The sequence below is a fragment of the Gossypium hirsutum genome, chromosome D12 (assembly GCF_007990345.1).
Source record: "Gossypium hirsutum isolate 1008001.06 chromosome D12, Gossypium_hirsutum_v2.1, whole genome shotgun sequence".
NCBI classification, from domain to species: domain Eukaryota; kingdom Viridiplantae; phylum Streptophyta; class Magnoliopsida; order Malvales; family Malvaceae; genus Gossypium; species Gossypium hirsutum.
In genome coordinates, this window is record NC_053448.1 from 61596228 (window position 1) to 61609762 (window position 13535).

The 13535-nt window shown below is 35.6% G+C and overlaps 2 protein-coding genes across 3 annotated transcripts; both read left to right on the forward strand.

The window, feature by feature from the left end:
* Window positions 1-339: 339 nt before the first annotated feature.
* On the forward strand, window positions 340-8516 carry LOC107947306 (DNA mismatch repair protein MSH3). Of its 2 annotated transcripts, none has more exons than XM_041107689.1 (13): window positions 340-1467; window positions 1953-2135; window positions 2447-2611; window positions 3085-3183; window positions 3276-3527; window positions 3942-4205; window positions 4319-4450; window positions 4588-4848; window positions 4930-5001; window positions 5516-5665; window positions 6176-6646; window positions 6840-7159; window positions 8206-8516. In XM_041107689.1, exons 1-13 carry the CDS (start codon window positions 484-486, stop codon window positions 8267-8269), a joined length of 3417 nt encoding a protein of 1138 aa, XP_040963623.1. In that variant the 5' UTR covers window positions 340-483; the 3' UTR covers window positions 8270-8516. The 2 variants fall into 2 exon arrangements, with proteins under 2 accessions (XP_040963623.1, XP_040963624.1); XM_041107690.1 differs by having other exon boundaries at window positions 357-1467; window positions 7462-8485.
* A 1799-nt stretch (window positions 8517-10315) lies between these two features.
* On the forward strand, window positions 10316-12910 carry LOC107947305 (membrane steroid-binding protein 2). Its single transcript, XM_041107691.1, has 2 exons — window positions 10316-10810; window positions 12221-12910. The coding sequence occupies exons 1-2, from the start codon at window positions 10500-10502 to the stop codon at window positions 12564-12566; spliced, it is 657 nt and encodes a 218-aa protein (XP_040963625.1). The 5' UTR covers window positions 10316-10499; the 3' UTR covers window positions 12567-12910.
* The last annotated feature ends 625 nt before the right edge of the window (window positions 12911-13535 follow it).

Genomic DNA, 13535 nt, shown 5'->3' on the forward strand with positions numbered 1-13535 from the left:
TACTTATTGGTAAATACATTTGTATTAATAATTTGATCTCTATATTTTAAAAATGCTACACGCCGAGTGTGAACTGGAATTTAATGCATAAGCAAGTAGCTAGTTGATGGAAGAAGTACAATATTTTTAAGGACTCAAATAAAATGTTCTGAAGTTTACAAATCAATTTAAAAATCCGAGCAACGATTTGGGCTTTTTGTGCAATTAACCCTCTTGAAACTTTGGGTTATTGTACTAAAATGGAACAAGCCCATCAGGCTCAAGTTTTGCCCAATGAAAAAGGAAACATTAACGCAATCCAGGTTATTGTCATCAAAGGCCCATTAGTCTTTGTTTAATGACAAATTTATTGTCGATTTAGCTGAGAGGAAAGCGCGCCAAATGAAGAAAACCCTCCGTTTCAATGGCTCCATTCGTTCGAAAATCATCATCTCTCTGAAAGTCCATTGATTTTAGTTTATCAGTTTATTGATTTGCCCAAACATGGGCAAGCAAAAGCAGCAAGTGATTTCTCGTTTCTTTGCTTCCAAACCCAAAATTCCGGCCGCCTCAACTCCTCCACCGTCAAACCCTTCGTCGCATTCTTCTCCTCCTCCGCCGAAGCCGGTGATTTCCTCTCCTAATGTTAAAACGACGGTCTCGTTTTCTCCTTCAAAACGGAAACTTCTGTCTTCTCACCTCGCTTCCACTCCTAAAAGACTCAAACCCACGCTTTCTCCTCACACCCAGAACCCAGTTCCTCCTCAGTCTAATCCTTCACTCCACCAGAAGTTCCTCCAGAAACTTCTCGAACCCCCTTCACCGCCTCTTCTGGAATCTTCTATCGAACCTTCCGAATCCGATCACAAGAAGTACACTCCATTGGAACAGCAAGTTGTGGATTTAAAAAATAAGTACCGGGATGTTCTTCTCATGGTGGAAGTTGGTTATAGGTTTCGGTTCTTTGGGAAAGATGCGGAAATAGCAGCTAAAGTGTTGGGGATTTACGCCCATGTTGATCGCAACTTCTTGACAGCAAGCGTGCCAACTTTTCGACTGAATGTCTACGTGAGGAGGCTGGTTAGTGCCGGGTACAAGGTTGGGGTGGTGAAACAGACAGAAACAGCTGCTATTAAGGCTCATGGTTCCAACCGGGTTGGTCCGTTTGGCAGAGGTTTGTCGGCGTTGTACACGAAAGCTACGCTGGAGGCGGCGGAGGATGTGGGAGGGAAAGAGGAAGGGTGTGGTGCAGAGAGTAATTATTTGGTTAGTGTTGTGGAGAAAGTTTTGGATGTTTCCGGGTCGGTTTCAAATTTTGGTGGGGCTAATGTGAGGATTGGTATTGTTGGAGTAGAGATTTCAACCGGGGATGTTGTTTACGGTGAGTTCGATGATGGGGTTATGAGGAGTGGGCTTGAAGCTGTGGTTTTGAGCTTGGCTCCGGCCGAGTTATTGCTCGGACAACCACTTTCGAAACAAACAGAGAAGGTATTTCATTTATTACTGTTATAGTTTGTGATGTGGCATATTTACTTGTTTAAAAACGAAAAATATCTGATAAATCATGTGAGGAAATTTTTTTACGGGGATAATTGGAAGTGTTGGCAATGACTTTGTTCCTATAGAATGCAGCATGAAAGGGGAAGTTTTGACGAATTACTGGTATTGTTGGGGGAGTAAGAGTTAAAAAGCTGTTGAAACCTACCAAATATGTAGATAGATAAACATGGTCTCACATTCCTTGACCTTGTAGAAATTTGAATAAGAAACCAAATCAACAAGCCTCGATCCCAGTATATTTGGGGGCTTGTAGAATTTGAGTATTAACTAACATTTTGGTCAATGTATCTGGCTTGTTCAACCATGAAAAACAAAAAGGGGTACCTTGTAGAGAAATTCCATAAATGTACTGTTTCGCTATTAAGTGGCTCTGTCTTCCAAAAATTTTCTGATTATATAAATATATGTATCAGTTGTTAATGGCATATGCTGGACCTGCCTCGAATGTTCGTCTGGAGCATGCCTCTTGTGATTGTTTCAAGGATGGTGGTGCACTTGAGGATGTGATGTCTCTTTATGAGAAGATGGTTGAAGATAATTTAGCAGACAATGTGAATCAGTTAGCAGAGGCTACAGAACAAAGAAATTCAATTCAGGTGTGAACTTGGTTGCAACATTTTTGCTCGCCGAAAAACATTGAATTTGAACTATGGTTTGTTGTGGGGTTTGTTTTACTCTTAGTAATCAACTAATCTCTTTGGTTTGGTAATTTGTATGACCAAATATACATATTTTAGCTGTAAAGATTAAATATGTTTTGTCATTTCTTTAAATAGAAAATTTTGCTACTGGCCCCCTTTTTCCATGTAATAATACTAAGTTGATTTCTTATTTTCATTAAGCCATTGTTTGTTATTGATCTTGCTTTAATGTATTAATTAATTTTCTTGACTTTGTTGATCTTCAGGGAGTCCTGAACATGCCAGATTTGGCTTTACAAGCGCTGGCCTTAACTATTCGTCATCTCAAGCAATTTGGATTTGAAAGAATTTTGTGCTGTGGAGCTTCATTTCGCTCCTTATCAAGCAGGGTGGAGATGAACCTTTCAGCAAATACACTTCAACAATTAGAGGTAATAGTTTCATCATTTTTTGTATACGTCTTGTTCTGAAAATTTGTCAGAATAGCTGTTCCCTTTACTGCCTAGTTAATCTTAGTCAAGTTGCCATTTAGCTCTCCCACCACAAATTGGCATCGGGAATTTGTGATCAGCTAATGGCTGTCATGGTGGTGATTTCTGGTCATTGTGATATTCAACTAGTGTACTGTATCAATGGATCTTCTCTACTTTGCAATTAGTTCCAAACAAGCTTAGACTCCTGAAGCCAATCTTTTTACTAAAGACTGGTGACATGGTAAAATCCTGAATTTTATAATCTTTTTATATCAATGGTAACCAGTTGGAACTCTAGTTGTTTTTTTGTTAATAAAAAGAAAACTTATTGTGTCAGGAATGGTTCCTTCGAAACTATTTTCTTTGGATATTAACTCTCTGCTCTCTCTATTAAAACCTTGTTTCTGAATAGATGCTTTTGCTATCACCAGATTCTGAGGAATAATTCAGATGGTTCTGAAACTGGCTCGTTGCTAGGAGTCATGAATCATACTCTCACTACTTATGGATCGAGGCTTTTAAGACACTGGGTATTTGAGATAAAACTTGGTCTGGCTTCTGGTGGTTTCTATATTTGTCCTAATGTATGATTTCACCTTAAGAGTTTTATTTCATTAAACAGGTTACTCACCCATTATGTGATAGAAACATGATAACTGCTCGACTGGATGCTGTGTCTGAAATTGCTTTGTCAATGGGGTCTTATAAAGGCTCTCAGAGTATTGTTGAGATTGAGGGGGGAGATTCTGATGCAACCATTATGAAGCCAGAACTGTCCTGTTTGCTTTCCTCAGTTTTAACTTTTTTAGGAAGATCACCTGATATTCAACGTGGAATAACAAGAATCTTCCATCGGACTGCCACCCCATCAGAGGTATTGTCATCCCCTTTATCTTGTTATTGTGCATGCTAGGGGAAGCAACAATTACTCAATTAGCTAGGTTCTTAAGGTTCTTCCCCCTTTTTTTTTTTGGTTGAAGCTCTTTCTATTTCATTTGAATTTAAATGTTCCGCTGTTACAATATGGTGTTTTGGCACTATAATTTCTTAAGTCTATCGATTGGCGCTTCATTCAGATTTGTACTGATGAAGGAATGAAAAGTTAAATTTTAATTTGCAACTGCTAGGTGATATTCTGTTTTTTTGTTCTTGGTTCTTCTCCTGCATTTAAGCCGTTTAAACATTGCTATGTTTTTCATTGTTGGAAAATAGCTATAGTGGTGGGTGCTATTGTGTAAATCCCTCTGCTTGGTTCTATTGATAAATTCCTAAGGATTCAGTTGTATAGTTCATTGCAGTTATTCAAGCTATTCTGTCTACCGGAAAGCAACTTAAGCGGCTTCATATTAATGAAGAATATGAGGACTATGGCTGCAATAAAATTGGAGTTGCAATTGTGCAGTCTGCTCTGTTGAGAAGGTTGATTTTGACTGCTTCATCATCTAAAGTACTTGGCAATGCTGTGAAACTACTGTCTACCCTAAACAAAGAAGCAGCTGATAAAGGGGATTTTACAGACTTAATCATTATATCTAAAGACCAATTTCCAGAGGTTTGTATTTTGGATGAAGTGAAGATCTGTTTAACTTTAATCTTGTTCTTATTGTTGCATTTGATCTTGTGATCTTTTCAAATCCTGTTGGGTTGACTTTTTACTTATTGCAGGTTGCTAGAGCTCGGAAAGCACTTCAGTTGGCAAAGGAGAAACTGGATAATTTGATTGGCTTGTATAGAAAGCAATTTAGGAATCACAAATTGGAATTTACATGTGTTTCAGGAACTACACATTTGGTAGAGGTAGGCTTATTTGTATATTCTGGAATATCCTAATAATAATGTTCTCCGGACAGCTATTATATTATCGCGTACAGTTTTGTTTTTCTTGCACCTCGAGTTGGTTTTTGTGGCCCTGAACCACTTCAATTTCTATGCAGCTGTCTATAGATGCCAAGGTACCTTCAAACTGGGTTAAGGTAAGCAGTACCAAAAAAACAGTAAGGTATCATCCACCTGAAGTATTGACAGCACTAGACCAGTTAAGACTGGCAAATGAAGAGCTCACCATTATTTGTCGAGCTGCGTGGGGCAGCTTTCTTATGGAGTTTGGAGAATATTATATGGACTTTCAAGCTGCTGTTCAAGCTCTTGCCACTCTGGACTGTTTGCACTCTCTTGCCATTCTTTCAAAAAATAAGGTACCTACTTGGTGAACCTTAATACTTTAATCTTGATCTGGCTAAGTTGATATTTTTTATATTTTCAATTGTTTATTGCAGAATTATGTCCGTCCTATCTTTATGGAGGACAATAGACCTGTTCAAATACAAATCCACGCTGGCCGCCACCCTGTAAGTTGAAGCTTATGTTTGAAACATATGATATCTAACTATACTTATTTATAACTGAACCTATTTGGAAGGTTTTGAAGATTTTTTAACCAAATGCTAACATATATTAATAAATTTGATATGTCAAGTGCTTATTGCCACTAACACAGAGAGCTTCTCTCAACATGCTTGATATCCGTACTTCATAGGCATCCCTAAAATTCATGTTATGAAAAATAAGCTTAAATAATAATGAATTGTTTTCTATTATTTGTCTGTTTGAAACTCTCTCTAATAAGTTAACCCAGGATGCTTGGTTGGCCTAATTCTTATATGTAAATAAGAGTACATCTCATAAGATATTCCTTTTCTTAATGCCATATCCTTCTTATTCTATTCTTTTGCCGCCGGTAAATTAATCTCCATGATTGATGTTGATGATGTTTATCCAAATACTCAAACTAAGTTCTTTATATAAATTATAGCCGATATTTTGCCATGGGGTGTTTGCTTACTGAGTGCTGTGTTTGATCAGGTACTGGAGACAATCTTACAAGACAATTTTGTTCCAAATGACACAATATTGCATGCAGACCGAGAGTATTGTCAGATTGTTACCGGTCCTAATATGGGGGGGAAAAGTTGTTACATTCGCCAGGTTGCTCTAATCGCTATGATGGCTCAGGTAGATTGTGAGCTCACTATTACTTCTCTCTGTCTCCCTCCCCTCCCCTGCCCTCCTTTCTTGTCTTCAGTTTCATTTGGCCCTTCAGTTAAATTTTTTTTATCACAACATGTTTGACTCTTTTATGGTTTCATACAAAATATTGCTCAGTATACTTCTCTCATTTTCCCTTAGTTCTTTTGGTAACCATTAAGTTCGTTTATGTGCCTCTGCCAAAGATAGTTCATGTGCACTTGTCCCAAAAGCTATATATATATGGTATTTACTTATTGGAAGGCATGATTATAATATGTGATAGTGTTAAGTTGGACGTTGTTCCCTATTCTCTTCCTTTGCGAACTCTTCTACACGATTTCACATTATGCTATGAGATGGGTGAATTCATCAAATTCTCTCTAATCACCGTTTTTTGTTAAGTAAATAATACCTCTGATGTTGAATTACTCTCATTTCATTGTGTTTCTTGAAGTAACCCTTACCGTTTTGAAACATGCCTTCTGATCCTTTTAGGTTGGTTCCTTTGTACCAGCAGAATCAGCCACTCTGCCTGTCTTAGATGCTATCTACTCAAGGATGGGTGCTTCCGACAGTATCCAACAAGGGAGAAGTACCTTTCTAGAAGAACTAAGTGAGGCTTCTCAAATACTCCACAGTTGCACTGCAAACTCACTGGTCATCATCGATGAGCTTGGAAGAGGAACTAGTACACATGATGGTGTAGCTATTGCTTATGCCACATTGCATTATCTACTGGAGCAGAAAAAATGCATGGTCCTTTTTGTGACCCATTACCCTAAAATTGCTGATATTAAAGCCGAATTTCCTGGGTCTGTGGAGGCATACCATGTCTCGTATCTGACCTCAAATAATGATGAGGGCACTATCGATTCAAAATCTGATCATGAAATAACCTACCTGTATAAGCTTGTCCCTGGTGTTTCTGCAAGGAGTTTTGGTTTCAAGGTTGCTCTGCTCGCGCAGGTAACTCTCCCTCCCTCCCTCTCGGTTAAAGATCATTTCAGAACACGGTCTCCAAAATGGAACAAGACTGGCCCGATTCTTACATGTTCATGGATGATGTTTATTGTTCCCACTTAATTTCTGTGAAAATGGATGAACTTTTTATTCAAACATATGCTTCTCATGTTAATTGTTTGAATGCTTTACCATGCAGCTGCCTTCATCGTGTATCAATAAAGCAATGATAATGGCTACAAGACTGGAAATGATTGAAAGCAGCAGAGCGAGGAAAAAATCAGGAGAAAAGCAGTTGCAGGAAACACCATCTAGTGATCAAGAACTAGAAACACAAGCAATTGTATTAAAATCTACTGCTAGCTTCCGTGGTGAAAGGACAGAGGATTCAGAAGAATTCGTTAGCGCTGTCAGGGACTTGCTTTCGAAATTGAAGTCTGCAACAACGGATGATGACTGTGCAAAAAGCTTGGAGCTATTAAAAGAAGCTCAAGGCATTGCAAATGAATTAATAAACAGGTAAATATTAATTTGATAACAACTTTTTATATTTTTAATTATAATCTCTTACTTTTATAAGGATATATAATATATATTTGATTGAACTTTGTTAAATTAATATATTATAAAACGTCGAGTCGGGGTGGGGCGGGATTGGGTAAGCTATTTTGGAGTCAAGGATGAAAATATTATATAAAGTTCGGGGCAGGGCGGGTGGGGTTGGGGCCGGGGTGGATTGTTCATTCATTTTTTATCTCATTTTGCCCATCACATGCCTCATTTATTTGACTCAATACATTCAAATAATTTTGGTGGTCCAGATAAGAGGCAGTTAGTTCCTCAAGGTGAGACAATGGATATAGTATGAAGGAGAAAAGCAAGATGAGATTTGTGAGACGATTTTGTGAATAGAATAGACTACTATTGTATATGAGCAAGTTTTGTAATTTTTATAACCAGCCATAGTTTCATGTTGATTTTCTGGTGAAAAATGAGGTTGGCATTTCATATATAAAATTATGTTATATATTATATTTTTCATACTTATATCCTAATATCTTGAACTTGAAAGTAAGCACATAAAGGCAACTAATCCCCTTACACAATACCTGTAGTTTCAAACGAGAGACCTACAAACAGTTGTACCATTACCAAACGAAGCAGTCAATAACTCTCAATTAAGGGACCGAAAACGTGTCCCGTTACTTTTCTTTTCATCTAATTACCAATTAATTTAACCCTGAAAACTGAGTGTTTTTTCTCCCTCTCCTTCGTAACCCTAGCTGCCGCTACCACTCCGGCATCGTCTCCCACTCGGGCACCTCCAAATGACAACCTAAAGCCTCCTCTTTGCCTTTGTCTGTTTGGATTCCCCGGAAATCTAGTCCAAATGCTCAAATTGAATCTTAAAATTCAGTTGCTCATCCGATCCCAAATCTCCATAGTCGGATTGATTTTGGTTTGCCACTCCTCCTCATTTGCCTCTTAACCGTTGGGATTGGCCACCGAACCACCGAAACTCCTCCTTTTCAAGGTTTTTGATTTTGCGTTCTATTGATCTCTAGATCAGACATGTTGGACCGACTTTTATTTGCCCGGTTGATTGTTGACTGGCGATGGCCAGAGTAGCGTGAAGATTGGGTCAAAAGAAGTTTAAAAGTTTCAAGTTTTTTTTTGGTTTGGTTTTGGAAGATCTGAACCAGGAGAAGCGAAGGGGAGAAGGATAGCAACCTTTCGGTGGCCTCCGATCACCGTAAAAGGTGGCGGCGGCGGTGCCAGAGACAGGAGGGGACAGCTCTTAATGTATTTTATTTGGAAGAGAAAATTATTTTAATTAAAAATTAACATGTAAAATTAATTAATTAATTTTTTTTTATTTTCTTAATGCATGTTAATTATGAAAATTAAAAAAAACAAAAGGGACTAAATTAGAAGAAAACATGTTTTATTACAAATATATATTTATTTTATTTATGATTTATTTAATAAATTTGAGCTTATAAAATAAAAGGGAAAATTTAATTCAAGTCCCTATTTCTTTTCCGTTCAGCTTTTGTGTCTGGCTGATATTTTCATGTGGTACTCGTAAGTGGTCCAAATGTCAATTTGCGTCAGGTATTGAATTGATAGACAAAATAAAAGTATAGGTATTACAGTGGACAAATTGAAACTACATGTATCACATTGATATTTTTATTAAAGTACAGGAGATTTTTTTGTCATTATCCCTTTTAAGAAAATAAAGTGTGATTTTTTTTGTTAAAATTGTTGTTGTATGGTCTTATGTGTTTGTACTGATTATACCAATTGAGAGTTTTCGTTCTCTTTCTATTTTATAGTTTAGTTTTTTTTTATAAAACAATTTTGAATGTCTTATATTTACGAACTAAAATTCAAATAGTTTTTGTTTTCAATCTAAGACACTGATCATTAGATCGGTTTGGATTTAAGGTATGTTATACTTAGTTGATGAATATTTTCACTCTATTGATTGTCGAATCATTGTTTAAAACTCACTAGCCAGACTTTAAAAATAAACATTCTAATAGTTCAATGACTTAATTGAAAATTTTTGAATAACTCAGCAACCGTTTCGTAACCTTTTAAATTTGAATGACCAAAATGGAAACTTACTAATAGTTTAGTAATATTGAGTGTAGTCTATCTTTAAAAATTTATTAAAAAAATTAATTTACAAAATTTGTGCGAAAACTCTATATTGTTGATCTTTTGAGCCCACTTCAAGTTAGATTGGCTAATCAATTTGTCTTGGGGTAAAGATTTTTTCTGCTTCCGTTTTTTTCTACTTAACTCTTGTACATAGAAAATAAGATTCTATTTTTTTTAATTTATTGCAAATTTATAAACTGTTTTCTTTCGCTCATATATAATTTATCAACCTGAATTAAAGGATAATAAAAAACGAAGATATCTTAATCTTTATTTACTTATTAAAAATCAATTTAATTTTGTTATTTGAATTGATACATCGATTCGTTGAATCGTGTGGCTACAATAACACACGAAAAAGCTGGTATTTCATTTTTGCCAAACATTAAGGTAGTCCAAAATGGTGGCAAAAGAATTCAATATTCTAATTTTACCAAACATAATTTATATGTTGAGTATCTGTTTATTATTTTGAATTTCAACCTAGGTGTTTTCAGTTTTGAAACGTTAACTATTATGTCTCATTTGGACATGGTTAGTATTTGATATTTCTTTTAAAATATAAAAATATATATAAATTAAATAATAAAATGCACAAAAAATTATGTTTATGATTCCAAAAATAGAATTTGTAACCCCAACAATACTTTGAACTTTGAAGTAAATTATGGCATTATCAATATTCTTATTTTTTTTATTAAAAATTTTAGTTGTGCCATAATAATTTTTAATTGTAAAAACAAAATAAATTTTTTAACATTTCTTAGTTTTAGCATTTTTCAAGCCTGTCTGCTATGGTGTGGAATGTGACTACCAACAACCAAAATAAATAAATAATAGCAGCCATTTTATTCCTTTAATCTTATTTTTAATTATAAATTATTTTATTAAATATAAACATTTTTGTATTAAAAAATGCACAATATTCCATATAAATAATAAATCCAAATTTAAAAATAGCATAAGTCCATATATTCATACCAAACTTTATTTAATTTAATTATTAAATTAAATGTAATTAAAAAGAGGAATTAATTAGTATTTTGCGGGAGAAATGGAGCATATAAATTACAGCTACAGGCAAAAAACTCTAATACCAAAGCGTCAAAGCCATTTTCTGCTCTTTCAATTTTAAGACCAAATCACGAGCGACTCTCAGACTCAGCTGAGTTAAGATCGCTAAAGCGATATGGCTTTGCAGCTATGGGAAACGTTGAAGGAGGCGATAACGGCGTATACGGGTCTATCTCCGGCCACTTTTTTCACGGTTCTAGCTCTGTTATGGGCTGTTTACTATGTAGCAACGGGTCTATTCGGGTCATCCGATGACCATATCCATCAACGGTCTACGGCTTTCGAGGAGCAGATGGAGCCGCTACCGCCACCGGTTCAGCTCGGCGAGATTACCGAGGAGGAACTTAAGCAGTATGATGGGTCGGATTCAAAGAAACCACTCCTTATGGCCATCAAGGGCCAGATCTATGATGTTTCTCAAAGCAGGTTTAAATAAAGCTTTAATTCTTTTTTCTTTGGGATTTTTCTTTTTGGGTTCTTTTAATTTTTTCCATTCTTTGTTGGGGTCAACGGGGTGTGTTGGGAAATCAGCTTTGCTGTGGTAACTTTTTTGGGGGTTCGCTGCTATTGAGGTTTTTGCTTGAAATTAATTTACTTTACATATTACCTTTTTACTTGCCTTTTAAGTTCATGGTTGAACTGGAAAGCTTTCTTGACTGCAGCTTTTTGCTATTTTGCTGGTTTCTTTGAACTTTTCAGTTGATTGATGGTAGACTGTCTTTTTTTCTTTGATTAATTAAGCACCCTATGATTTTGCTACCATATGATACAAACTTAAAAAAGAAAAATTATTTTGTTCCATGTAATTACTGTGATGAATATGATAAATCATGTATGGGATTTAACCAAAGTAGTCATTGCAAGTTATTTTCGGTTTAGTTGATCTTGCTTGTCTAATAAAAAGTTCTAGATTTTGACCCTGAATCATATATTTTGAAATGAGAGTATACATACATACATACATATATATATATTGGTGCTTTTCCCTTTCATCTGGATATTTAGCCTGTTTCTGTGATCAGAGGCTGTTACCATGTTTTTGTATCTTAGTTGATACAAGTTTATTTCAATTCTCGAGTACTAATATGTACTCAATCCAATTAAGCAAAAAGATGAGACAGCTATGGCTTCTTTTCTGTGAATTTTGTTTCTCTCTAACACAATAGTTGGAACACTATTTTTCAGTAGTTATAGGAACACACTTGTGTCCTGTGTCTTCCCTTTCTGTCTCTAATACTGTAACATGCATGACTGTAATGAACACGGTTGAGGTAAAGAATTCGAGGTAAGCCTTGAACTTTGTTGAGCTTAATCCGTTGTTCTTATGTCACCCAGCTTTATTCCTATGCAATTTGTTTTATTTTTTAACAGAATCATTTATGTTTTTAAAGCTAAAATAATTATGCACCTTAGTTTTTCTCTTTAAGCTTCTTTGTGTTTTTTTGAGTTTGATAGTTTATTAAAATTTGGTGTATAATGTCAAAAGGCAATCAACTAGCATAGTTTTAGAGTAAATTGCATTGTTTGTTAAAAATTTTCATATTCTTTGAGCTTCTTTGTGCTTCTTAGTTTGGTAGTTTATTAAACTTGCTTTATAATGTCAGAACGGTAATCAACCAGCGTAGTTCTAGAGTAATTTGCATTGTAAGTGGCTAAATGAAGTGCAACTGATGATACTGAACTGGTCTGATACAATTTTGTCATGTTCGAACTATACGTAATGCCTTGGGAGTGGTTGAGTATCACCTTCTCAAGTGACCTTTACATATGAAAGAATTATGAATTGAATGAATCAGAAAGTTCTTGGCTTTTCCCTGAATATAATCTTTCTTGCAGAATGTTTTATGGACCTGGTGGACCTTATGCGTTGTTCGCCGGAAAAGATGCAAGCAGAGCTCTTGCAAAGATGTCTTTCGAAGAAAAAGATCTGACAGGTGATATTTCAGATCTCGGTCCATTCGAATTGGACGCATTGCAGGATTGGGAGTACAAGTTCATGAGCAAGTACGTGAAGGTTGGATCCATCAAGAAGACAATGGTTCCAGTAACCGAAGGGGATGCCAGTGGTGAAGCCTCAGGAGCTGCAGAAACTGATACTAAGCAAACTGAAGATGGTCCATCACAAACTCCAGTTACTGAGTCAGAGGAAAAATCTTCTCCTGCAGATACTAAGGAGGAGTAACATGTTCGAGCTTTAGCTGTTTCTGTTTCGAACAGGTGATCACTCGTTGTACTGGACATGCCGGAAGAGACAGCATTGTGTTGTTCGAATGAATGTGAATCGTCTTCTATATATAAACTCAAGTTAGTGCAGATACTGTTTCTAGCAAAACTTGCCTCAATAATTAGTTCCATCAAAAAAATAAATGTTAAAAAACCTGGGGATTCAGACAAATACTTATTATGATGAACTGATATGTGTGGGCAGGAATTAATTACTTTGTTCAACAAAATAACTAGTTGTTGTTGCTACTGCTGCTGCATTATAAGGTATTAATAGAGGTACTGTGAGTCCTTTTTCTCTCATTGCATGATGGATTTGTTGAATTACAATGTTTCCCTTGAATTGCTTATGCTATGCATTTCTTTTGGTACCAAGAGTTGCGAGAGATAACAGGGGAACTCAAAAAAACCATTGATTTTATTGGTATTTTTATTATTCACAATGAGCTTATGAACATGGCTATAATTTTCAACACACTATTTTCAGAGTTTCCTGGAATAAGGATTCAGATTGGTTGATTTGTAAACTAGTTAAATTGGTTGAATTGACGGTTTGACTGGTTGAACTAACGATCGAATTGATTTTTTTATTTTAAATAATTTATTCAATTGAATTAAACAATTCAATCGGATCGATTAAATCAATTGAACTAGGAATAAGTGGTTAGTTGGTTAAATCATGAGTTTGATTCTAAAAATCTTTGTTTAACATGTAAAAACAACTATAAACCTTGTTTATGAGTCCAAAATCTCAAATCTTTATATTATGGGTAGGTTATGGATTTAATTCTATTACAACAAAAAATATTGGAGAGTGTTTGACAAAGCAGTTCGCATTGTGGGAGTGTGGAGAGACACTAAGGCTCCGTTTGTTTCACTGAAAATGGTTTCCGGAAAATGACTTACTTTTTTGGAAAAGCTAATACTT

Excerpts from the sequence above, each read along its gene's own strand:
- LOC107947305 (XM_041107691.1), top strand. The coding sequence starts at position 10,500 with ATGGCTTTGCAGCTATGGGAAACGTTGAAGGAGGCGATAACGGCGTAT. Across the intron at positions 10,811-12,220 it reads TATGATGTTTCTCAAAGCAG|AATGTTTTATGGACCTGGTG; the intron begins GTTTAAATAAAG and ends TCTTTCTTGCAG.
- LOC107947306 (XM_041107689.1), top strand. The coding sequence starts at position 484 with ATGGGCAAGCAAAAGCAGCAAGTGATTTCTCGTTTCTTTGCTTCCAAA. Across the intron at positions 4,849-4,929 it reads CCATTCTTTCAAAAAATAAG|AATTATGTCCGTCCTATCTT; the intron begins GTACCTACTTGG and ends TGTTTATTGCAG. Across the intron at positions 5,002-5,515 it reads TCCACGCTGGCCGCCACCCT|GTACTGGAGACAATCTTACA; the intron begins GTAAGTTGAAGC and ends GTGTTTGATCAG.